The 25,130-nt window shown below is 45.5% G+C and overlaps 1 protein-coding gene across 1 annotated transcript; it reads left to right on the forward strand.

Annotated features, from left to right (window-relative positions):
- Positions 1–5,124: 5,124 nt before the first annotated feature.
- On the forward strand, positions 5,125–15,384 carry CYB561D1 (cytochrome b561 family member D1; the record flags this gene model as incomplete). The annotated part of the gene is made up of 3 exons (XM_083447766.1): positions 5,125–5,254; positions 8,283–8,320; positions 11,300–15,384. The coding sequence occupies 3 exons, from the start codon at positions 5,125–5,127 to the stop codon at positions 11,795–11,797; spliced, it is 666 nt and encodes a 221-aa protein (XP_083303892.1). The 3' UTR covers positions 11,798–15,384.
- Between the last annotated feature and the right edge of the window lie 9,746 nt (positions 15,385–25,130).

Below are 25,130 nucleotides of genomic sequence, written 5' to 3' on the forward strand. Positions count from 1 at the left end.
TAGGACTAGAGGAGAGAGAAGCAGATGTCTTAGCGAAGTACTAGAATGTTTTCGGGGGACGCGGGTGGCGCTGTGGGTAAAAGCTTCAGCGCCTAGGGCTTGCCGATCGAAAGGTCGGCGGTTCGAATCCCCGCGGCGGGGTGCACTCCCGTTGTTCAGTCCCAGCACCTGCCAACTTAGCAGTTCGAAAGCACTCCTGGGTGCAAGTAGATAAATAGGGACCACTTACTAGCGGGAAGGTAAATGGCGTTTCCGTGTGCGGCTCTGGCTCGCCAGAGCAGCTATGTCACGCTGGCCCCCGGCCTCTTGAGTGAGATGGGCGCACAACCCTAGAGTCTGTCAAGACTGGCCCGTACGGGCAGGGGTACCTTTACCTTTTAGAATGTTTTCAGACAGCATGTCGGGACTTCCGTTCTTCCACTTAGCCTTCAAAGGGGTTCTCCTAGTACAGTGGTACCTCGGGTTACGAACTTAATTCGTTCCGGAGGTCTGTTCTTAACACGAAACCATTCTTAACCTGAGGTGCGCTTTCACTAATGGGGCCTCCTGCTGCCGCCGTGCTGCTGGTGTGCAATTTCCATTCTCATCCTGGGGCAAAGTTCGCAGCCTGAGGCAACTACTTCCGGGTTAGCAGAGTTTGTAACCCGAAGCGTTTGTAACCTGAGACACCACTGTATTTTATTAGTTAAATTTGTATCCTGATATTTCACCGCTCAAGGTGGCTGGTGCCTATAGTGCAAATACAGCAATAATTAATTTTGCAGTGGAGGTTAAAGGAGAGGTGCTGGTTTCTCAGGCAGGACGCTGGCTGTTTATTAAGGATGGAAAATGTGTGAAGCCCAGAGCCACTTATTACATCCATCCTCTTCACCAACACAAGGGGCTTCTTCTTCTTATGCTTTTATTTGGTGGCAGGTACCCCCCCCCCTCCTCTAAATATGAATCCTCCATTTGTCGGTGGTACAATTGGCACATTTTTAACTACACTTAGGCTACAAACACACCATACATGAAAAGCACGTTTCTCTGCAAAGAATCCTGGGAACTGTAGTTTACCCTTTGCAGAGCTACAATTCCCAGCACCATTAACAAACTAGTTCTCATGATTCTTTTGGGGGCGGGAGGGAAGTACAGTGTGTACATAGCCTTTTATAGGCCTCATTGGGCTGATTCTGAGAGAACAGCCATCCTCTCATGTGCCTACTCTTCCTCCCTGAGGGGAAAAGACACCCACATTGCTGCTGGTAATAATCCTGAGGTGTAAAACACACACACACACTGGGAAAAACTTGCAAGGCCCAAAGAACTCATTGGGGGTATTACTTAAGCACCTTCACTACATTCTTGGTTCTGGCTGCTGCTAGACACCATTTTATGGTTTCTGAAGTGATGTGAGATGATGAATCAGAGATTTGAGTGTCACCTGTAAACTGACAAAGGAGAGCTCTTCCACAGCTTTTCAATCGGTGTCTGGCCATTGTGGGGCACTGCTGAATGCCATAGGGTATGGTCAAGAGATATGGGGCAGTCACTGTGGCCAAGCAGCCATTTTGCCCCCACCCCAAAGACAGCAAGATGAGATGTGCCACAGAATAGTTGGGACTACAGCAACTATCAGTCCAGTCAGCATGGCCCAAGGGTCACAGATGATAGGAGCTGTAGTTCTTCAGCAACACCTGGAGGGCCACAGGATTTCTGATTAGGTGCAAAAGTGTGGTAAGATTCTCCACTTGGCAGGACAGATAGATGGCCAGTTAACCAAGTGACAACTCAGTGTATCTGTGCATATGAGCACTTGGGAAGCTGCCCATCTATATTGCCTTGCCAAGTGGTTAGAAGAAGCAGACCAGTCTCCTGTTTCTCTTAATCAGGTGCAGAAGTGTTAGACAATTCTCACCATCTGGTTGGTCAAGATATGAGGCCTCGTCGGGTAGGCAGCAACATTTTCTGGGCCCAGGGATGCATTTTGAAATCTAAGAAACTCTTGTGGGTACCACAAAACACGCATTTCATTGAAGAAGACTGGTGATGCTCAGGTACTCCCCAAACAAATGAAACAGTTTTTAAAAGCAGCCATCGTGCCTCTCCGCAAGAAAAGACAATCACCCCAAACAAAAACAGCTCAACTTTAAAAATAAAATTGAGAAGGGGGCTGAGTGGGTCACAAGGGAAGTGGCTGAAGGTGCTGTGGTGCATATGTGCATCAGGTTGGGGACTTCAGGCCCACATCCATGCATTGGTATCTTACTGTCTGTATTCTCCCCACAGTATGGAGGGGGAAATAACAAGATGCTTTCAGCCAGATCCCATGCATTTTTATTCCTAAGCATGCCAAGCGTTGCAGCCTCCATTGCATGACAAACTGCCCCAGACCCACACAATGCACCCATTGGTTGTGTGAAGCAGGCCTCTTATGCCGCCTTTGTGCATTTCCCCTGCTGTGGCTTTAAAGCTGGTTCACAATTTGCATTTTGAATTCTGGTACAAGCCTTGTTTGAAGAGCAAAATACACGTGTGGAGTTGTCAATTGCAAACGGCGGCATGCGTTTAAATGGCTACTTCTGCAATCAACATGAAAATGGCGACCAGCAAAGAATTAGACTTGTGCTTCAGTATTTGTTGTGAATAAAATCTAGCCATTTAAATTTATTTGTGCCATTCACAACTGCTAAGACTGCAGGTGTATCTGGTACCTGTTGTATTTGAAAGTGCAGATTGGCTGTTCTACCATAGACTTGTTCCATGTGAGGCCTGGAGCTTCCTGACAGAGACTTTATGTCACTAATGCATCATTAAGATTCAGTTTTTCTATTCCCTGTCGGTACATGGCCACACACACCTTTTTTAACCTTAGATTTTTCAAAGGTATTCCACTGCCTCTCCCACAGCAGTGTGCAACCCTTGATGACCTGTTTCTGTGCAATGTTTCCTGACTGCTCCCTCAATCACTACTCTCTTTCCCTCCACCACATGCATGCATATAAATCTGTACTTGCTTGCATGCACCTTAAACACACACACACACACACACAGAGAGAGAGAGAGAGAGAGAGAGAGAGAGAGAGAGAGCGAGCGCACCAGGAGAAACATTACCAATCCCTAGTTCTCATGTATTGCCAGGAGGGAAACTAAGGCTTGTGCTTTGGAGGAGCTGAATGGGAAGGGCAACATCAGTGCTGTTTTTCATAAATACAGAGGTCTTGCACAGGACTGATACCCAGTTATACTGCAATTCTGATAAAGAGGTTTTATGCAATACCTCTTGTGTTGCTGCCATATCTTCACCACACACATTACAATCTTCCCACAACGCTTCAAAAAGTGCCTACGAGCTCCCACACCAGCAGTAAGGGCAGTTGTAAAGGTAAAGGTAAAAGACTCCTGACAATTAAGTTCAGTCACGAATGACTCTGGGGTTGTGGCACTTATCTTGCTTTATTGGCCGAGGGAGCCGAAGTTTGTCCACAGACAGTTTTTCCGGGTCATGTGGCCAGCATGACTAAGCCACTTTTGGAGAAACCAGAGCAGCGCACGGAAGCGCCATTTACCTTCCTGCTATAGTGGCACCTATTTATCTACTTGCACTTTTTAGCGTGCTTTCAAACTGCTAGGTTGGCAGAAGCTGGGACCGAACAATGGGAGCTCACCCCATCGCAGGGATTCGAACTGCTGACCTTCCGATTGGCAAGCCCAAAGCTCAGTGGTTTACACCACAGCACCACCCGCGTTGTGGAACAGTGGGTGGAACACTGCGGAACAGTTGTAGAACAGGCTATTTCTATTTAACAAAATTTCTGTACAAGAGGAAATCCTGATAAAATGGGGGGGGGGCGTTTACAGGCTGGCATTTTTATAATGTCAATCTCACTTGGACAGTGAAAAACCCATGTGCATAAGAGGCACCGATCCCACAATAGTGCTCTTAGTTCTCCGGTATCTTCAGAATGGAAACCTGCTTCCCCCAAAATTGAACTTTTGGTGACGGGGGAATGCACTGGAAAGTATGGGATATTTGCTTGTTGTAATTTTGTCTAACCTCCCCACAAACAAATTGGAATGAATGCTCATTAAATATAGCCTGCCCCACCTAGCAAGCAAATCAGGTTTGAATGCTCAGGGTCCTCTGGAAACAGCCACACATATAGGGCCGTGCATTAGCAGAGCCCCCTTTCTCCCCATGGTCGCATAGCTACACCAGGAAGTACTTTCTGACCGTAAGAGCTGTTCAACAGTGGACTGAACTCTCCCGGAAGGTGGAGAGAGTCCTCCTTGGAGGTTTTAAAGCAGAGGTTGGATGCCTATCTTCCAAGGATGCTTTAGCTGGGACTCTTGCATCACAAGGGGTTGGACTAATATCCTTCCAACTCTATCCTTCCTAAGGTGAGAAATTGCGGAATTTCCACCCTACTTGAAAACGACACCCTTTCCCCTAGAAGCCTTACTCCTTTGGGGCCTCAGTCCAGTATACCTGAAGGAGCGTCTCCACCCCCATCGTTCTGCCTGGACACTGAAGTCCAGCGCCAAGGGCCTTCTGGCAGTTCCCTTGCTGCGAGAAGCCAAGTTAAAGGGAACCAGGCAGAGGGCCTTCTCGGTAGTGGCACCCGCCCTGTGGAACGCCCTCCCACCAGATGTCAAAGGGAAAAATAACTACCAAACTTTTAGAAGACATCTAAAGGCAGCCCCGTTTAGGGAAGCTTTTAATGTTTAATAGGTTATTGTATTTTAGTGTTTTGTTGGAAGCCGCCCAGAGTGGCTGGGGAAACCTAGCCAGATGGGCGGGGTATAAATAAATTATTATTATTATTATTATTATTATTATTATTATTATTATTATTATTATGGCGGGGATGGAGATGGGTTGCGGGTGGGGAGAGACGAAGCCTGCCCCAGGACGGAGCCGCATCTGCTGCCTGCCCTCAAGGCGAAACGGGTGAGACCAAGTGGTCACGCCGCGCCCACGGTGGCTCTTTCCCGATTCCCTTTCAGCTCCCCCCGAGAGACCCGCCCCGTGGCCTGGGCTCCGCCTCCCTCCCCGACAGGTGTGCGTCGCCACCTGCAGCAAGCCGCACCCTGCCCGCTCCTTTCCCCGCCTGTAACAACAGCCCAAGGCGGAAGCGTTCTGCAATGTCAGGCGCCCCGGCGAACGCGGAGCGGCGCACCCTGCGCTGGCTGCGGCGGGGCTGCGGGGTCCTGGCGCACCTCGCCGCGCTGGGCACCACCGCGCTGCTGCTGCTGCTCTCCAGGCCCGGCACCAGTGAGTTGACTCTCCCTCCCGCTTCCATTCCCAAGGCAAAGTAACGGGACGAAGGGGGGAAGGGCACCGGTTCCTCTCCTGGCCCAGGATGCGCCTTGGAAGACGTGCGCCACGGCCACGTTTTTAGGGTACCCAATTGCTGGACCCGATGGCTCGCTTTCACAAGGTTAAGCGGCTCTTGCGCTGGAGCTTCTGCTCCCTGCGTTTTCCCCATGGTTAGGCCTGCTCTGAGTCGACCCACTGAAAGTAATGGGCTTGGCTTTAGCAGAGTTGAAAGCTTTAGGTTCCCGTTACCTTTCCAGGCTACACACAGGAGGGATTCTACGATCTTTGCAAGAAGGAGAGGTCGATGATTGATGTAAAAATGAGCGGACTGCAAGTGATTTGACAGGGTGGTTGAAGGGATGTTAACAAGGCGACTACACACACAGGCAGGAGACCTGCCACTATCACCACCGAAAGAAGCATTAAACAAATGTGCACACAGCATTGGCTTGGCTGTAGTAGCAGTTTAGCCAGATGTCCTTGCTCCATTTGCAGTTTCACACTTGTGAATGGACAGCCAACCCCCAGACACAATTATTCTCCATACTGCACCCACATTTGAATAATGCACAGGTAATTCTAAATGGAGCTTTGTCTAAGTAGTTCACCTGAAACAGTAATCCCAACCCAGCTTGCTTCAAGATATCCCTGTCACTTTCTGCAATGAGCTCAAAAACTGTTGGATTAAAGATTTTACACCCTTGTATAAGCCACTTTGTGGAGCTACTTCAAATGTTATTAACCTATGTAGTAGTAGTAGTAATAATAATAATAATTAATACATACATACATACATACATACCAGTTAGGTGTATGTAAAATTGTGCAGCCCCCATATTGATTTGCATGTGTAGCAGCAGTGTGCATCTTTTCACTGATTATTGTGTGTCTATGCTAAGCTGAAGCCATTTATGGTAAGGTTACCAGACATCCCCGTTTCCTAGGGACAGTCCCCAGATTTACAAATCAGTCCCCTGACAAAATCTATTTCTATTTCTATATCTATTTAGTAGGAAGTTGAAAAGTGTTTCCGTATTCACTGAAAAAAATCTGGTAACCTTAATTTATGGCCTCTGAATGCTCCACCTTTCCCCCAAGGAGCTCAAGGTGGCATACATGACTCTCCATATTAACCTTGCAACAACCCTGGTTGGTTACCCTGACGTACAGTGACTGGCCCAAGGTCATCCAGTTAGCTTCATGACTGAGTGATTGGGGCTAGAACCCCAGTCTCCCAGGTCTTAGTCCAGCACTCTAACCACTACATCACAGTGGCTCGTATACATGGCAGGAAAAAGGCATGTGCTTAACTGTTGCATATGACAATACCTGTATACACATGTCTTTTCCTACATGGAAATACAGGAGTTCATAATATTTTGAGGGGGATACAACAGCTAGCTGGGGCTTTGTATTGTAAGAGGGCAAGGATATCCATGTTCTGGCTTTCTAAAATCCATGACTGTAACCTCATGAAAGGTATTGGACTTAAGCTTTTAACTGAGCAATTCAGTCCCATTTACTTCAATGGGAAGCCAAAATTCTGGGCATAATTTCCCAGCTTGCTACTCTGTCTGGCCCATTTGCATAGTTCAGTACAGCTACTCAAGCTTGTTCCCATATATTTTAACATAGCATTATATTCTGCCTAGTTTTCTGCAATCATTTAAATGCTATAGCTGCCTTTTGTAATTTATTAATAGCCAGTGTGGGTGTTTTTGCGAGTCCTTTCTAGTGAAGTCTGGAATGGTTTTTTATCTTCCGTTCTGGCTGCTGGAAGTCTTATTTTAGAACATGACAGCTCTATAGTACATAATGGATGTTTCTTATTTCAGAATCCAGCAGCTTCAGTGAACTTTATAGGGCAGTCACACCAGATCTCTGCAGGCTCTTGTTTTTGAAATTTTGATCCGGCAGTCCTATTGTGTCTGTCTGTGTTAACATAGTTTGGCATTTTTTTTAGGTTTGAGCTTTTTATACATGCTTTTAATAACTGGGCATGAGTCAACCACAGCTAAGCACTTTGAAATGGAGAGCTTCCATTGGAATTAAGCACATGCATAAGTCTTCCACTAAAATCAACGAGGCAATTAATATGCAATTACAATCTGATTCCTACTGAGTTTGAGTGGTTCATGCTGTATCTTAGGAAGATTGGGTAGTATTCAGCTAAGTTTTTTTATTCAGAGCACTGCTATTACAATCAATGGACCTAACTTAGCCATGTTTATTAATTTCAGTGGGTTTACTCTGGGTAAAACTTAGTTGAATATCACCCCTTGTTTCTCCTTAACTAGAAAGGAATAGCTGAGGCCTGCCCATTGGGAAAAGTCTTTTCCTCCTTCCAGCTTTTGAATTAGAATATCTTTCTAACCCTAGTCTTAATAGAACAGGAACATGGGGGGGGGGGAATCCACCTACTATAGAGCAGAAGTTCTAAAGTTTCATATGGTTGGAGAAGTCTTTGTATGCTCACTGGACTTTTTAAGAAGCCCTTCACTTCTGCCATAGAATCCCTGACTGTTGCAAAGGATGCTTCAAGGGACACAGTCCACAGATACAGGATTCTGGCTAGGCCTGCACAAATTGAAAATTCATTTTGTGTTCCCTTGTGGGTGCTTATAGCAGGGGGAGAGCAGTAGCAGTGGCCATCGTGGGCAAGATGCCTATCAGGAAAGTTTGTTTGCCGCTACAGGTACTGACTTTATATTGAGGTGAGTCTGAAAAGTCCAGATCAGGTTGGTCCAAGCTATGGCAAACACTGCCTCATCTGATACTCTTGCAAGAAGCATTAACAAGAATTCCTTCCACATGTCATATGTTTGGAAAACTTGCAGTGATGAGCAATATACGTGGATAGTGGTTATGATAGATCAGACTTCCTAGCTTGAAGGGGCTGCTGCAATCAAATCTGTTGTTGAAGTCATGTTTGTTTTTGGACTGGAACACAGTTTTGGCTAAGCATTTTCTCTCTTTCTTATAGGTTTGTTTTCCTGGCACCCTGCGTTCATGTCAATAGCAGTAAGTTGCTTCCTGCTTATTCAGTACATCTGAGGAATGTTGTCTGTTTTTGCCTAGGGAGAATATAGCAGAAAGCCTAGAGATGTGTACACACTCTAATCTTTTAGAGAGGTGGAAGGGCTTCTGTCCTCCTTTCGCAGCTGACAATGCACACATTAATTTCTCCCTGTAGTGAGCCTTTCAGATAAACCTGTATTTGCAGTGCCTTGGGAGGTACTTGCTAAAATCCAAAATGCTCTCCAGAAGCTCTGCCAGCACTTCTAAACGGACATGTGTTTTCGTTGTGGCTATATTTCAAGCACGTTTGCGATAATGGCTCCAATAGGACTCTCTTACACATGCTTAGTGGGGTTTTCTTTAAGGCAGAGATGGGGAATCTGTGACCCTCCAGATGTTGCTGGACTTCCATCATTCCTGGCCAGTGGCCCTGCTGACTATTGGGAGGCTACATGTTCCCCATCCTTGTGGTTTCCCCCCACGCTTTTACAATGACATACTATGGCCAGCATCATTCTCCTTGTCACATCACCCCAACCCCCGAAGTCTTTTCACTTCTGACCTCGAGTCACTTTTCCCCTTCATGTGCTTCTTGGGTATGTACTAAGTAAATGATTATGTTACAGCATTGTGCTGAGCTGTCAAGCTATCAAACAGAATAAAGGTAAATTGGGGAGGCTATTGTTCTTGCAATAACATTTCTTTTTGTCCTATCCTATTCTTTTTATCTGCTGTAGCGGATTGGTGTTTGTGCTTCTTTTAGGAAAGAAAAAACTCTGCAAAGCTTTCTGTATGCTATTTCAATATTTAATAATAATAATAATAATAATAATAATAACAACAACAATAATAATATGCATGTGCCTTCTACTGCTAAAGAGGGGACATCTCCAGAGATGCCTCTCCTCTGACAAAAGGAGCAAATTGCCTGCCAAAGATTTTCTTCCCCTTCCCCACAGCATTACATATGTACAAGTGGTGACACCACTAGACAGAAACTGCTCCCACTCTCCTGAAAAAGTGATTAGCTGTTCGTAACCTAAGATTGCACATGCCATTTCCCTAGCAGATAGTCTCTGTACTCATAATACTGAACTATATTCTAGTAAATTGTTGTGTTTAATTTGTGCATTATTTTTTTACAAGCCACCTTGGAGGTTTCTTTGGAACTGAAAGATGGGATTAAAATGGTCTCATAAATAAACCCCAGACTGGAACCATCTAGAGTCTTGGCAGCTAGTCTGTTGCACGCACTTGCAATAAATAACTTTTCTTTTGTTGCAAAATGGCACCTCCTAGCTTGGCCCCTTGAATCTTCCTTCAGCAGTTATGCTGCATCTGAAGAGTCAAATATGCCTATCATTGCCAAGAATGAAAGTACTGCCCTATATCAAAGCTTCTCTGTGAACATCTTGCTCTCAGCCAGGAGCCAATAACGTTTGGATTTCAAATAAAGGCCACAACGTCTTACGTTATGCAGCTTTTAAAAGAAGCTGTGGATTGGTAAGGCAGGTCAGTATGATAGTGACCTGTACTTTTGATTCAGCACTAAAGTGCATACCAAGAAGTAAAGAGAAAGTGTCATGGGGGAAAAACTGGTATCTTTCCCCACCCTGTGGGATGTCCACAAATCTCAAGAGCAAAGCTAGACGTGTAGGGCTGCACACTTCATGCAGATCCCCCAGCCATCTAATTCAGGCATGTAGAGGAGCATGGCTGAAAGCCCACCATGACTGTAGACAGCGCTGTGAGTGCATATGCAAAGGATTAATGTTATGTGCTAGCAATGCCTTTACAGAGCTGTTGCCATAAAGCTGTACTTCCCAGTGTTCAGGGAGCTGTGATAGTTAATCCAAATTAAAACTGCTTTTAAGCATACACTGTAGATGTACATCTCATTTCTCTGTTCTTCCTCTGCTGGAGGAAAATGAGTTATTCCACTGCAGGGCCACTGTGCAAATAGCAACAGATAGGTAGTTTCAATGGTAGGTTGACCATATGTTTTCTTTAAAAAGGATGCAGCCAATACATGCCAGACTTGGCATCTTGACCAATCCTCAGATCTATTATTATTATTATTATTATTATTATTATTATTATTATTAGGCCTAATAGGTGAAGCAGTAGCAGAGCCCAAAATTGTCCAGCAAGTTCAGAACCAGCACCAGGCTTTGGAGTGCCAATGGGAGGATGCCCCTCCTCCTGGTCACTGCCAGTCCTGCCCATTTGCTTAGCCTCTCCCTATGGACCCAATCTGCACAACCACCCCAAGGGAGGATGCATAGTAAGAGAAGGATGTTGCTGGTAGGTGAACCAGCAGGGACAGCAAGGAGGAGGAGAACCACCTGGGCCAGGAAACCTCAGGGTCAGCAGCATTCCTCTGCACAAGGATGTCAGCAGATGCCCAGTGGTGCTAACTCCCAATGCCAACCCTGTGCAACTCTTCTTGGTATGTTATAAGCCCCCCTAGAAAACACCAACTCATGAGACCCGTTTATGTATTTGGCAGAAGAGCTCCCCCTGCCACACCAGACTGTGTCAATTCAGGTTGCAAATGAGAAGTGTGTTCTGAAAAATGAACAACACTCCCCATCATCAACACCCATACCTGGATATAAGAAAAACAACATGCAGGGGAGAAGGCTGGGCTGAATACTTTCCCCTGAACTGCTAGTCATAAGTGTACAGGGAGTTTACTAGCTATTGGAGCATTGCAAGCATGCATTATTTGACACTTGGCTGCCCTGAGTGGTGAATGAATGGAAGGTGTAGGGTATAGCTCCACTTTTAACTTAAAAACCATCCAGTCTGCAGTCTGAAGTGGTGCCAGTTAGGAAGAGGCTTACTGCCTGCTATGACTAAGTACATAACTGGTTCCAAAGCTTTGGCTGTGCTTCTGTGCTTGTTGTTTTGAAGATTATTTGATTGGGAAGGTGACTCGGGCTCCACTGCTAGGTTGCTAATGGGTTCTTGTATTCCCAGTTCTGCCTGTGCCTGACGGAAGCCATCCTGATCTTCTCGCCAGAGGGCCTCCTCTTCTGCTCCTGCTCCCACAAAATGAAAGTGCAGCTGCACTGGACTGCCCAGACGCTGGCCCTTGTGGCTGCCACACTGGGCTTGGCCTTCATTGTCTCCAGCAAGAACCGGAGTGAGCTTCCACACTTGGTCTCCTGGCACAGTGTTCTGGGCCTCCTGACTCTCCTGGCAGCTTGTGGGCAGGTCTTGTGTGGATTCTGCCTTCGCTTTCCTCGGCTGCTGAGGATCTCGTCCGTGGGTCGCCTCCGGCTCGTCCACATGACGTACGGACTGATTGTTTATCTGCTAGCCACCTTCACTGTGGCCCTGGGCATTTATTCTGACTGGTTTCAGGCCCAGATTAAAGGGGTGGCTTGGTACTTCTGCCTGGGGTTACCTTTCTGTCCTGCTTTGGTTATTGTGAAACAGATTACTAGAACTCGTAAGAAGAGACAGTACATTTGAGTCTTGGATCCCATCAGAACCCACTGGAATCAATATCTCATCCCCATTGTTTTCTCCTATCCTTAGTATTTATAACAGCTGAATTTAGCCTTCTGTTGACACCTGATTCTGTGTTTTGTGTGCTGCGCCGTGTTTTGTCAAAGTGACGTTTTGTTTTGTTTTAGGTCAAGTACATGCTAATACTAGGACTCCAGCATTCTGGAAATATGCTGATTCAATTTTCCAGCTCATTGATCAGGTGGACTCAAGTGCTTGGCTGAGCCTCATGCTTGAATCTAGGGTGCTTTTCCAGAAAACAGGATCAACAACTTGCTGCCTGCATGTTTGCAGTAGGACTTCATGACTACTGTGTCTTCGAAAATAGATGCATAGAAGCAATGGGGTTGGTTTTGAGCAATGTTTCATAGTTTCTTAGATTCTGAAATGCTTCAGTAATTAGATGTGTAGCCACCCACAAGCTAGGAACTTCATGAGTTATACTCACCTGGTTTCTGTGCTTCTGGAATTGTTCTTCCCTCACCTGTCCAATGCCTGTGCTCTCCTCATGGTGATTCACTCCCTCACCAGTTCCTTCTTTCTTTTTAGAATCATAGAATTGTAGAGTTGGAAGGGACACCAAGGGTCACCTAGTCCAACATCATCATCAGCATCATCATCATCATCATCATTATACTATACACCACCTTTTCTTGTGGGGAGTGGGGAGTTTCAAAGTCTGGGAGCAGCCACTGGGAAGACCCTCTTCTGTGTCCCTATGAAGCTTGTCCTGGAGGGTGATGGGACCAAGAGAAGAGCCTGCCTGAAGATATCAAAACCCAGCCAGGCTCCCAGAGTGGCTTATATATTATCCATTAAAACAAGACAGCCCCTGCCTCAACGCTGCCTTGCAGGCCTACAATCTTAAAAAGAATATGCTATGCCACACAAGGCAAAAAGGATGTGGAAGGAAGGGGGCAGGGAATCAAACTCAGGCACCAGTTCTTAAAATGACTAGCTGGCTTCATTCAAGACTAGGAGGTGCCTGGGGGAGCTTGTCTTTCAGCAGAGCTGATGGAACGAGCTTTGCCTCCCATCACTCCCACTGATGACTCAACATGAGAGCGCTCTTAGACCTTGTTGCTTAAGCAGCTGAAGCAGCAGATAGCTTGGACCTCAGCTGGGTAGGGCTTTATAGGTCATATCCCATACATTGAACTGTCCCTGGAAGCAGACCCACCTTATTTCTGTGATTGTAAGTTGTTTCAAATTGTTTTTAAGTTTTAATTGTAACCTGCCCTGGAACCTAAGGGTGAAGGCTGGGTTGTTGTTATTCTTAAGGAATGATGTGTGCGCGTGTGTTATAGAAGTTTGAGGTCACCGCTTCACTGGAACATGAAAGAGCAGGGTTAAGTGGCTAGCCCAAAATCAGTCAGTGAATCAATAGAGAAAGTGGAAATATTTTGAATACCTCTAAGCATGTGCAGGGCAGCCTCCCCCTGCTGGGAGCTGAGCAGCGGCACAGACTGGCTGCATGGATTAGTGGCAGAGCACATTATGAGTGTGCAGAAGGCTCAGGTTCGATCCCTGGCTTCTACACATAAAGGGATCAGGCAACAAATCACAGAATCATGGAGTTGGAAGGGACCACGAGGGTCATCTAGCCAACCCCCCTGCAAATGCAGGAATCTTTTTCCCAATGTGGGGCTTGAACTCACAACCCTGAGATGAAGAGTCTCATGCTGTACTGACTGAGCTTCTGCCCAAGACCCTGGAAAGCGGATGTAAGTCAGAGTAGATAAACAACAACAACAAACCTATGGCTACGTGAAACATACTCAATAAACACACAGGACGTAACCGGGTGTGATTTTGAATAAATAAGGTATACTATTCATTGTATCAAATTGTAGGTTTCAACGGAAGTCTCATAAAGTTCAACAAAAAAAGCAGAAGACCCAGTGGATCAATTCATTCTCTAGTCAGTTCATGCACAAGGTCCATACATGTATAAGTATCTATTCCACCTGTCTGTTCTTAGAGTCCAATAATCCACATGAAGGGTTGTTGCAGTTCCACAGAATCCTTTCACAGAGTCTAAGACAAGGATTTCTGGAATAAGCTAGTCTGAGCTGGAGCTAGCTGGACAAATAACCTGACTTGGTATAAGGCAACTTCCTTTATTCCTAGACTTACAGCAATGGCATATCTCACACTCGGCTTAATGTACCACCTCTGTTGATAGTGAGCTACATAGGGAGAAAACATGCATTCTCTTCTCTGGTGCACAACAACCCGCTCTTCACCTCCCTCCCCACCCCATTTGCTTCCATCACAAAATTTCCACAATTTCCCATTTCTTGTAATAACTAAGCTCTCCCTCAAAAGTAGCACCAAGCCTGCGCTGAATACCCATCGCTCGACACCGAACATCAATTTCCTGCTCTCCAAATATTCATGTTGTTGATAAACTAGATTTCTTACCTGCCCTTCAGGTGCTTTTGCCTGGCTAGAATGTGCCTTTGAATGGTGGCAGTGCCTCTTGCTTTCCTGAATGCAGAGATGGGGTGGTGTTAGTGCAGAAACCCTGTTGTTCGCATAGCTGGAATGTGGTCTATTGTATGAAGTTGCATCGGTAGGTTGACCAACTTTTGGACCAATCAAATCTGTTGGACCCACCCACCATTAGCATGTGGCCACCAGAAAGTGGTCCATGAGGCAATGCAGTCCTTTGGGTCCTCATCCCAAGTGTGCAGTTTAGCTAACGGAATCTATAATAGCCTCCGCTTCTGTCTTGGGGTCGGTTAAGAAAATTCCCCAGGGGTTGGTTAGACAAATTCTGGAGCTGCATAGTTTTCCTCCACGGCTCAGAAATGTTGTTGAGATTTCCCCTCTGACCACTAGTGCCTTTCAAAGGCCTTGGAGTTTTTGCTACGTAAGCAGCCATTGCTACCCAGGCTATAGCCTGTGCCATCACATGTGGCACACTATCTTTTTTCATTTAAAGGAACTATTAGTAGGGTGCTACTTTCTTAGGTTTCTTGACCTGACTCACAGGTAAGCAGCTGGAACTAGGCTTTTATGAAAGACAATTTTACTTGGCTACGAGTGATCGCCAAAGAAGAAGAAGAATTAGAATTCCTGGTTGAGGCTTGGGAATACACACTTGCTGCCAGGATTTGCAGTTTGGTGGATTCTTTGTGGTAGAATTGGACTAAGTATGGTAAGTAAAATTTTGTAGCCAGGAAGAAACCTTTACTAGGGTGGTCTTTGTCATGCAGCAGGTTTCCAGATGAGAAACTGGTGGTTTGAATAAGAAGCTGTGTGGAAACAGCGACAAGCACACAGAGTTCAATGAGATTGAGTGTTTGGGTGGGGGGAGGGAGGCTCAGTTAATTTTATTGTACACAGGTTGTACATTGACAATAAAGGTATTATTATTATTATTGGAAACGGGGGGGGGGTTAAAATCCAAATCTAGCTTTTAGGTACAGGTTATAGGTTTTCTATGCACATTCACAAGACAAATAAAACACAGATAATCATTTTCTAAGGCTACCATGTTATTTGGTCAATATTTTGCACAATAAATTTGTTTCTACTGTGTTTAATACGTTCTAGGTGTCTTTCCTTAAGGGTTGTGTACAGTGGTACCTCGGGTTAAGTGCTTAATTCGTTCTGGAGGTCCATTCTTAACCTGAAACTGTTCTTAACCTGAAGCACCACTTTAGCTAATGGGGCCTCCTGCTGCTGCCGTGCCGCCGGAGCACAATTTCTGTTCTCATCCTGAAGCAAAGTTCTTAACCCGAGGTACTATTTCTTGGTTAGCAGAGTCGGTAACCTGAAGCGTATGTAACCCGAGGTACCACTGTATATCTTGCAGGAATTTCATATTTTCCCAGCATTAAACAACATTTTGCATGTAATGGTGGCAGGGAGCACAGCTCTGGGATTTCTTTCAGGGCAGGAGTGATGATGTCATCTGCCGGAGTGCCAGGGTAATTGACCGACCCTCCTTGCTCTGATCAGTGAATGAGCTCAGGCTTCTCCACACTTACTTTTCCTCCGTACTTTCCAGGCATGGTCCACGCTTTAAACCTCCACGTCAGAACACTCTTCTTTTTTTCTTTTTGGAGCTTTCTGCCCCAAATCCCGCTCTTTACTGCTGAATTGGAGCAAACAGCAATCTGTGGAAAATCTGAATTGTCATTTGTTGTGTTTCAGCTTTAATGAGCAGGTTTCCAGGGTGAAAAAAGAGCACTAGGGGAGAGCCTTAAAGTGGAGGCCTGCGCCTGGAAAGCACGGGGCAAAGGCCAAGTGTGGATAAGCCCATAAAGTCCTCTTTAGCTGGTGGTGTGTATTACTTCACTCACTTCCTTCCAGGTGTGGTAAGCCAGCCCTGCTGCTTTTCAGGGCCATTCTGATTCATTCTGCTGAGTGGGTCTCTGAACCTCTGCCCCAAAGTCCTTCCTTGATGACACTGTGCTCTCTCCCCCCTGCATTTAAGACACACCTTGGGGCTGTTGTTATGAGCCTATTATGACGAACTTCTGCTCTTCAGAGGTCACCACCACATCATTGTAGGCAGTGCTTGCTATGCTATGTAGAAGGTGATTACCCAAGTGATCTGGGTCACTGCTGGCCAGTTTCTATAACTTTGCTAGTGATGGACAGTCCTAGATCTTGCTGAACCAGCAACAAATTTCAGCCACCCTGGCATTAGGTTGGTAGGACTCTGGAAATGGAAAAAGGTGTAGCTCCTCTGATTATAGATGTTTCAGCTGAAAACCTAATTCACTCTCCTTTAGCAGCACAGTAACTAAAATGGGTAAGGATTACAGGTGAAGTAGAGCAGAAAGAAAACACTTTCCACGTCTTCATTCCCCAGCAAGCTTCTGCTCGCTCTGCATAGTAATGTTGACACCAGGGTGTCTTATTTCTCACACCAGGGGCTCTTTCCTATCCATCTCTGATTTGCACATTTGCTTCTGATATTTATCTTTTGCAGCTCCCTGCTTCACACTTTCGTTTAGCTGCCATACCTGTTCTTTGGGAAAGAGTGCTCTTATCGTTTTATCCCATCTGCATTTTTAGCCCGTAACTGAGATGGTTTTTGTATTGAATTTCGAGAGAGTGCTCTGAAACAACTAAGTTGACAAGTCCTACTGAGGACCAAGTCAGTCACATGTGTACCCTTCTTGGCACACATTTCAGGTGTGGAGGCGTGTATGAAATATGTATAAGTGCATGCATTCAGGTTTGCAGAAAGGAGTATGTGTGAGTATAGTTATCTTTTTATAAATGAGCCCTTGGAGCTGTGACTGAAATCCTAAACGAACTTAACCTTAGAGAAACAAGTTTGTGTTCTTCATAGACATGTATAGGATTGCATTGTGAACTTGACCAATCTAGATGGGACCATCTAAGAAGGAATGGATTTCATATGAGGATGCAAGGAATGCCACGTGGATTGGGGCGGGGGGAAGGAATGCTGCCTTTTGCAATCTAGTGCCATCCAGATTGAGCTAGAACTCCCCGTTGGCATAACCAATGGGTGGGAGTGATGAGAGTTGTAGTCCAAAACCATCTAGAGCAGCGGTTCTCAACCTGTGGGTCCCCAGATGTTGTTGGACTACAACTCCCATCACCCCTGAGCTCTGGCCTTGCTAGCTAGGGGTGATGGGAGTTGTAGTCCAACAACATCTGGGTACCCACAGGTTGAGAACTGCTGATCTAGAGCATGGGTAGGCAAACTAAGGCCCGCGGGCCAGATCAGGCCCAATTGCCTTCTGGATTCAGCCCACAGATGGTCCGGGAATCGCTGCATGGATTGCCGGCGTGTGCGTTCTTTCCCTCTCCCTCCCTCTCCCTCACATGGCAGCGCAGCCTCTTCCCTCCCTCCTCCTGGCTTCTCCCTGCCCTGCCTAGAGGAGGAAGGGGGCTGGGCTTTGTTGGTGCCAGCAGCAGCAGTGCTTGAGCGGCTGCCATTTTAAACAGCCCCTCTCCGGAGCCCTTTCGCATGCCGCTCATCGCCCCACCGCCAGCCCCTGCTGCTCGCAAGACACAGATGAGCAGCCACTGGGGCTTGTGGTGCTCTTGCATCATCATTATTTTTCAAAATATAGTCTGGCCCCCCACAAGGTCTGAGGGACAGGGGACTGGCCCCCTGCTGAAAAGGTTTGCTGACCCCTGATCTAGAGGGCACCAAGTTGGGGGTGGCTGCTTGATGGAAAAGTACCACTTTCCAGGTTAAAGCAGCCTTCATAGCTGAGAGAGGAACCAGCAGGTGCTTGAAAGCAGCCAAGAGTCCAGGTTGGGTGCAAGAGAAGGAAGCTCCCTCACAAATGATTAGAAGAGAGAAAGCAGATCGATGAAAGCCCCTGGATGCGAGTTGCTAGGAGTCTGAGACAAGAAACTCATTAATGAGGGAAAATAATATATAGAGATGTTGGGGGATAACCCTAAGTAGAACAGAATATAAATAAAATCTGAGCAAAGATGGCACATTGGGAGGTGCTTTGTTCTAGATCAGGCATAGGCAAACTCGGCCCTCCAGATGTTCTGAGACTACAACTCCCATCATCCCCTAGTTAACAGGACCAGTGGTCAGGGATGATGGGAATTGTAGTCCCAAAACATCTGGAGGGCCGAGTTTGCCTATGCCTGTTCTAGATGCTAGAATGCCAAAGTCTACCAAAATGCAGGGAACAAATATGGGGGGTGGGGTTTATGTTTGAAGGTAAACATTTTTTGTGCTTTTTTTTTGTTTAAGGTGAGGTGGAGTGGTTAAAACTTTAGCAATCTGAAATGCCAGGATACCCTACCTCTAGAAATGGGGTTGCTGTTAATGCTACTTTCCCTGAGATGCTTGATAAGCAAATCTGATAAGTGGTTTACCTCAGTGTGAAGAGCTGCCACTTCAATAAATGAAGGAATGTTGGAAGACCCCACACTACTGGCTACTTCACAGGTTGGTAGAAAAACAATCCACGCAATGCAGCACTGGGCAACTGTCAGCTCGGGTACCAAATCTGTTTGCAAGTGACTCTCCAGTAGGATGGATGGGAACTAAGCTGTGCTTTCGTTTTTGTAGCATACCAGAGCTCACAATGAGAGGCTCTGCATTTGAAAACTGATCACGCGTGAAACATGATTGACAGTCACATGGAAACAACTTTAGGAAAAACAGCACCTGCCCCTCACAAGCCATTGGGGGCATTCTGTGTCAAATGGATCTTCTTGGAGCCAACGCATGGCAGATTGTGTTATTGCCACCTCATTAGTGTTGCTATCCTATAATGCATGTCTGCCTCTGCAGTATTATATATATGTTGTGCTCCTCAACTGCCACAAGGGTTGGCAGCACTGCCTGAATCCAGAGTGATGGTGCCCCTGACTGTATTAACCATATTAACCCCTGAATCCCCAAGAGTAGAAGAACCACCCAGTGCATGATTCTAATTTAGAAATCCACAAGGGGGAGCCATTTGCAAAGGCTTCTTATAGGCAGCATTAAAAAAAATATATCCCAGTAGAAATAATTCACAGTGGAAATTGGATTCTCTGTCTCTGCTATATCCTCCTGCAGTTGTTGTGAGAGACACTCCATATAAATTGTGTTAATTGGTACAGGCTTCTCCAAACCTGAATGCTCATGCAAGTCAGATGTGTCGGAAGCAGTTGCAGTAGCAGGTACTACAGAGAACTTAGTTGTCCAATTTACAGTTTACAGCATGAGCAGCAAAGTAACTTTGACATCTTGTTGCCACCAGGGCAAAATAACCTTTGTGTCCTCTTGCTTGTATTGCAAGCAAATATTACATTTTTTTGTTGGCTGGATCAAGGAGCTTGTCCCGGCAGTAATCATGTAAACACGTCTTGTTACATTGGGGAGGAAGAAACGAAACATTTTAATATGGGGTAACCATTATAATACATTTTCTGCAAACACAGTTGCAGAGTAAATAAATGTGTTAACAGCAGTCTTGAACTGCTACTAGCCTTTGGGTAAAGTAAAGGCTTTCCTCAATGGAAACATGTGGGAGATTCCACTAAACAGTACAGTGGTACCTCAGGTTAAAGACGCTTCAGGTTACAGACGCTTCAAGATACAGACTCCACTAACCCAGAAATAGTACCTCGGGTTAAGAACTTTGCTTCAGGATGAGAACAGAAATCACGCAGCAGCGGCGCAGCGGCAGCGGGAGGCCCCATTAGCTAAAGTGGTGCTTCAGGTTAAGAACAGTTTCAGGTTAAGAATGGACCTCCAGAACAAATTACGTTCTTAACCCGAGGTACCACCGTACAGGCAACTCCCAATATATGCAGGGGTTACATTCCAAGGCACTGTGCATTTGAGTGAAATCGTGTATATTTGAAACACAATTGAAAAGCCTGCAAACACCTCATTCTACCCTCGCCCCACCCATTTTGTGATGTTTTCGGATCACTTTCAGGTGTGGACGATGCATGTGTATGCAGTTGCGCACATATAAAATGCAACAGTCGCTGCCTGTATTCAAACGCCATGACTACTCTTTATCATGGGATATAATGGAGCCATCTTGGAGATACAAGTCCTGTTGGATAAAGTTTGTCATGAACACTTTTTATTTTGGGAATATCATGCTTAATTTCACTGAAACAATTCATATGAATAATGGATTTTTCTAGGAAAAGAGGTTCAGTAACTCATCATGAATAGCTCCCTCATTCTCTTAGAATGGCAATGGAGCCCATCTGAGAGGTGCCGGAACAGGGAGGGTGCCAGTCTGACCTCAAGTGGGGCAGAGTTCCACAAAATTGGACTCACAATACTTAATGCCTGGCTCCTCATGGGTATGAGCTGTGCATCTTCTGAGCCATGAGGCAACACTATCAGTGACTCCTCCCAACGATCTCAGTGACTATCCTGAGGTACCCTGGACCCAAGAGCCTTGTCACTTAATACAAGAACCTTGAATGTGGCCTGCAAAGTCGCACTCCAGCCTGCAGGAACACTTGGGGGGCAAGGCAGGATCTGTGAGGGGTGTAGCCTGGGGAGGACCAGAGAAACCTCACAGTCTACATTTGGACCGTGGGCTTGAAGTTCCCCAGGCCTAGTTTAGTGGGAAAGAGCTCCTTCTTGGCTAGTGGAGCTCTATTCCCCCCTCGGTTTATTGCATAGCTGTCAACTTTTCCCTTTTCTTGCGAGGAATCCTATTTGGAATAAGGGAATTTCCCTTTAAAAAAGGGAAACGTTGACAGCTATGGGTTATTGGCTCTAAAAGTTATCTGTGTGAAGCGACTGACATTTCAGAACAACGCACTGCAAGATTGTTAATTCCCCTCCACTATATGAAACATGTTCCCTAGTTAGGCATCCCTAAAATATATTTTAGAAAAGCTGCAGAAGCCTTTCAAGATGGGTACATGGTCCTGAGGGAATAACATACCCAGTGCATTTTGTGTTTTCGATGTTCCTCACAGCGCTTCACAGATATTTCCGTTTCCCACCACCGCGCGCACACCCACCCACCCCTACAATGGGCTCTGTTTTCTCTCTGCTCCTCTCTGTGGCCTTGGCCTGCCTGGCAGCTGCCTCCCCGTTGCAGGATGTCAGATGGGAGCTGAGCTGAGCAGGCCGCATGGTTAGCCTGGGTGGATGCAGTGACAGATGGCCAGACAATGGAGCTCAGCAGGGCCTTTCCCATAAGTGACTGGTGCTTGCCCATTAGCTTCTTTTCAGTCATTTAGCTCTGAATTAAAGCTGCGGTGCTTGGGAGGCCTCTTGTGTTTTTGATCTTTTGCTCCCTCTTGTCTGCGCTGCCTGCCTTTCATCAGCCTGGTAGAGTCCTGAGTGGTACTTGAAGGAATTTGCTCTTTCGTGGGGGAGTTATGAGCTGCTTTCATCCACATTCGGGAAGGGGAGGAGGGCACTGGCTCAGATGCTTTGCCTTCCCTTCCTTTCAAATGCAGTTCTGGACACACAGGGCATCCTGCTTTCTTGGCCGGTGATGGGACCCCTCTCTGCTCTCTCTTCCTAATGAGATAATTCCTGCCCAAGGCCACCTGATTGTCTTTTCCACAGAATTTATAGACAAGGCCTTCCCTGATGCTCTCTCCCAGCTTTTTGATTGGTGTGCCTTTTGAAGCCAAGGGAGAAGTAGCTCTCATTCAGAGGGGCAGTCAGTAGGGAATCTGGAACATGGTGATTTAAGGCCAAATCACTGGAAACTGATGGGGACGTAGTGGCATACCTGACAAAGGTGACATACCCTCCAACATGCCTCAGATGAAAATAGGGACATTTCTCACTTCCACATCAGCCGACCCTCCTCAAACTCCACCCCCCCCCCATTTTTTGTCTCCCAACCCACCCACAGAGCATTTCCTGTCAGAAGAAGGGTGATCCTCCATTAGATTTTAACCCTTGCTAGATCCAGGAATTAGAAGGGACTCAGGCATACAGCCTAGCCCCACCCCCAATTTACAACTAACTGTCTGTCTGTCTGTCTGTCTGTCTGTCTGTCTGTCTGTCTCTAATCCACCAGGAATCCCTGGATTCATCCATCCCATTTCTCATACCAATAGGTTTCACCAGTGTGTTCAGAATGTTCTGTACTTTTAAGACAGAGGTGTTTGCTGGGTCAAGTATGAAGTGCATTACTGTGTACAAAATACATGTTTGTCCCGTATGAGAGAACTGGATACAAGTCAGGGCAAAAATAATTGCTTTGGGTCACAAGGGTGGTAACACTGGGAACTGGCAAGTGCTGCTGTGTGGAACCTGAGCTGACTGCCATTGACCTGTTACCGCCACAAGCCTGCAAACGTTCCTGCAGCCTCTTTCAGTTCCACAAATCAGTGTCCATGGGAAGTTTGCGTGATTGTGGATGTCAGTCAAGCCAGTTGTCCTGTTCCACACCTTTGCTGATCTCTGTGCATGTGGTAGAGAGCAAGCTTTTGGGGTTCTTTATTCTGAGGGAGAAGCAGTGGCTCCCCGCTTATGGAATGCTATTCCCAAGGAGGTACATTTAGCACTGTCATGATCTACTTTTAGGCACCAGACAAAAACATTTCTATTTAACAGGACCCTTGGCTCTTAGTTTGTAGGGTGTCTAGGTATCTGCAACTTCTTTCAGCAGGTGGAATGTGCCTTTTATATGCATAAATGTGGTTTTGGATTTTTCTGCTTGGTTTTTCTTTATTAATTGGTTTTAATATTTGCATTATTAATATTTAATATTTGCTATATTTTGTAAAGAAAAACAATAGAGATAGATAGATAGATAGATAGATAGATAGATAGATATTTAGATATTTAGATGGATAGATAGATGATAGATATATAGACAGATAGATAGATACATGATTGATTGATTGATTGATTGATAGATATATAGATGATAGATTAGATAGATAGATAGATGATAGATAGATGATAGATAGATGATAGATAAATAGATAGATAGATAGATGATAGATAGATAGATAGATAGATAGATAGATAGATAGATGATAGATAGATAGATATAGATAGATAGATGATTGATAAGTAGATGATAGATAGATGGCAGATAGATGATAGAAATAGATAGATAGATCAATAGATAGATGATAGATAGTCTTCACCTGTTTTTGGCTGCTGTCGTGTTCCTTCTCTCTGCCTCTCTGTCAGGCTTTTTATAAGAAACCTGCTTCTGCAACTAGAGAAGGTGGGGAGTGTTTTCACTGTTCCTTTGGGAAGGAGGAGTGTGACAAAAACTTTAAGTAAGTCTATCTGCAACCTCAGACTTTTGCTTTGTTTCCCAATCTGCCTCCTGGTGTGGCCTGTTTTGCAGAAACATGTCCCTTTCTGTGGGGCTGAAAGACCATCTGTGTGAGTTTCTTGCTCAGTATTTTTGCCAGCTGATCCACAGCTGCTGAAAAGCTTTGCCTTAGAAGGGGATTTTGGAGCACCAGTGCCACCCGGAGGAAAGTTAAGGTATCTTATCTGGGAGTAATGTGTACTGCATTGCTAAAAGCAGCCCGTTTCTGAGAAGGTACCTATGCATGCATTTTATTGATTGATTGATTGATTGATTGGTTGGTTGGTTGGTTGCATTTATATCCCACCTTTTTCTCTAAAGAGATCAAGGTGGCGTACATATGGTTCTCCCCCTCCTCATTTAATCCCCACAACAACCCTCTGAGGTAGGTTAGGCTGAGGGGCAGTGACTGGCCCAAGGTTACCCACTGAGTTTCATGACCAAGTAGGGAACAGAACCCTTGTCTCCCAGGTCCAACACTCTAACCATTACATCACACTGCCTTTCCATTTATTTAGGCACTCTGGATCAACTAGAGTAGAAGACAGAAAACCTCCTGGACACCGACTCATCACAATCCATCTACACGGGGTATCCATTACATTCCTGCGGGTGGGTTTGTGGCTTTTAGCGAATAATCATGACAAGTGATATGGGAATGTGCTTTCCACTCTTGCACAGAAAGGACCAGCGAAATGAATTTTCCTGTGAATCAGCATGTGCCTGGAGCTGTGCGTTGTCGGAGCCATATTGGTTGTGAATAAAATGTTTGGATGGAATTTAGCTCCAGAAAACATCACAAACGGGAGGCACCAATTTAGCAGCCTTGTGACACCTGTGTTTGTCTTTGAGAAGCAAGCTGGCTAGCCAAGCTTCTACTGCCTTCTGCAGAGGACGTTTCGGCAAATTCTAGGTACAATACTGTATTCTAATATATACCATTAAAGGGCAGGTTCTTAATTCTCTTTACAGGAAGTCAGTCAATGCTTTCTAATTCACAAGTGATCTCTGCAAGGCTTGACCAGTCTTAAAGTCCAAGTGGTAGCATAAAGCTCTCAGTCAGAGAGGATAAATTAGGTCTTAATGCTTTAACTGAGAGTTATTATCCCATTCATATGGAGATGAATCTAAAGCCCTTCTAATACCTGTCTATGAGCTCAGAGGATTTTTCTGCAGGGACTCAATCCTAGTTTAAAGCAATGAATAAACTATTGGCTTCGTTCTTAGAATGCCCTTGTTACTAGACATCTTACAGTGATCTATTTTCCATCAGTCTTCGTCTATCAGTTTGCAGCTAGCCAGTGAACCAATTGCTGGGAATTTTCATACATTAGTGCCAACTTAGGTGCAAATATATGCTTCCAATCTGTGTATACCTGTGAAGTTTTCACACTCTTCCTTTGTCCTGTTTGAACCACCTTTTCATCTGTTGGGATGCCTTTTCATTAAATTCTCAGACCTACCTGGCCCCACTGCAGAAACCACGGGTGCACACATCACATGGGTGTGTTCACGTGTATGTACAAAAGCCAACATAGGACCTGTTTTCGAAAGCCATGAGCTATATT

Source organism: Podarcis tiliguerta (genome assembly GCF_965153285.1).
Source record: "Podarcis tiliguerta genome assembly, chromosome: 6".
Taxonomy (NCBI): Eukaryota; Metazoa; Chordata; class Lepidosauria; order Squamata; family Lacertidae; genus Podarcis; species Podarcis tiliguerta.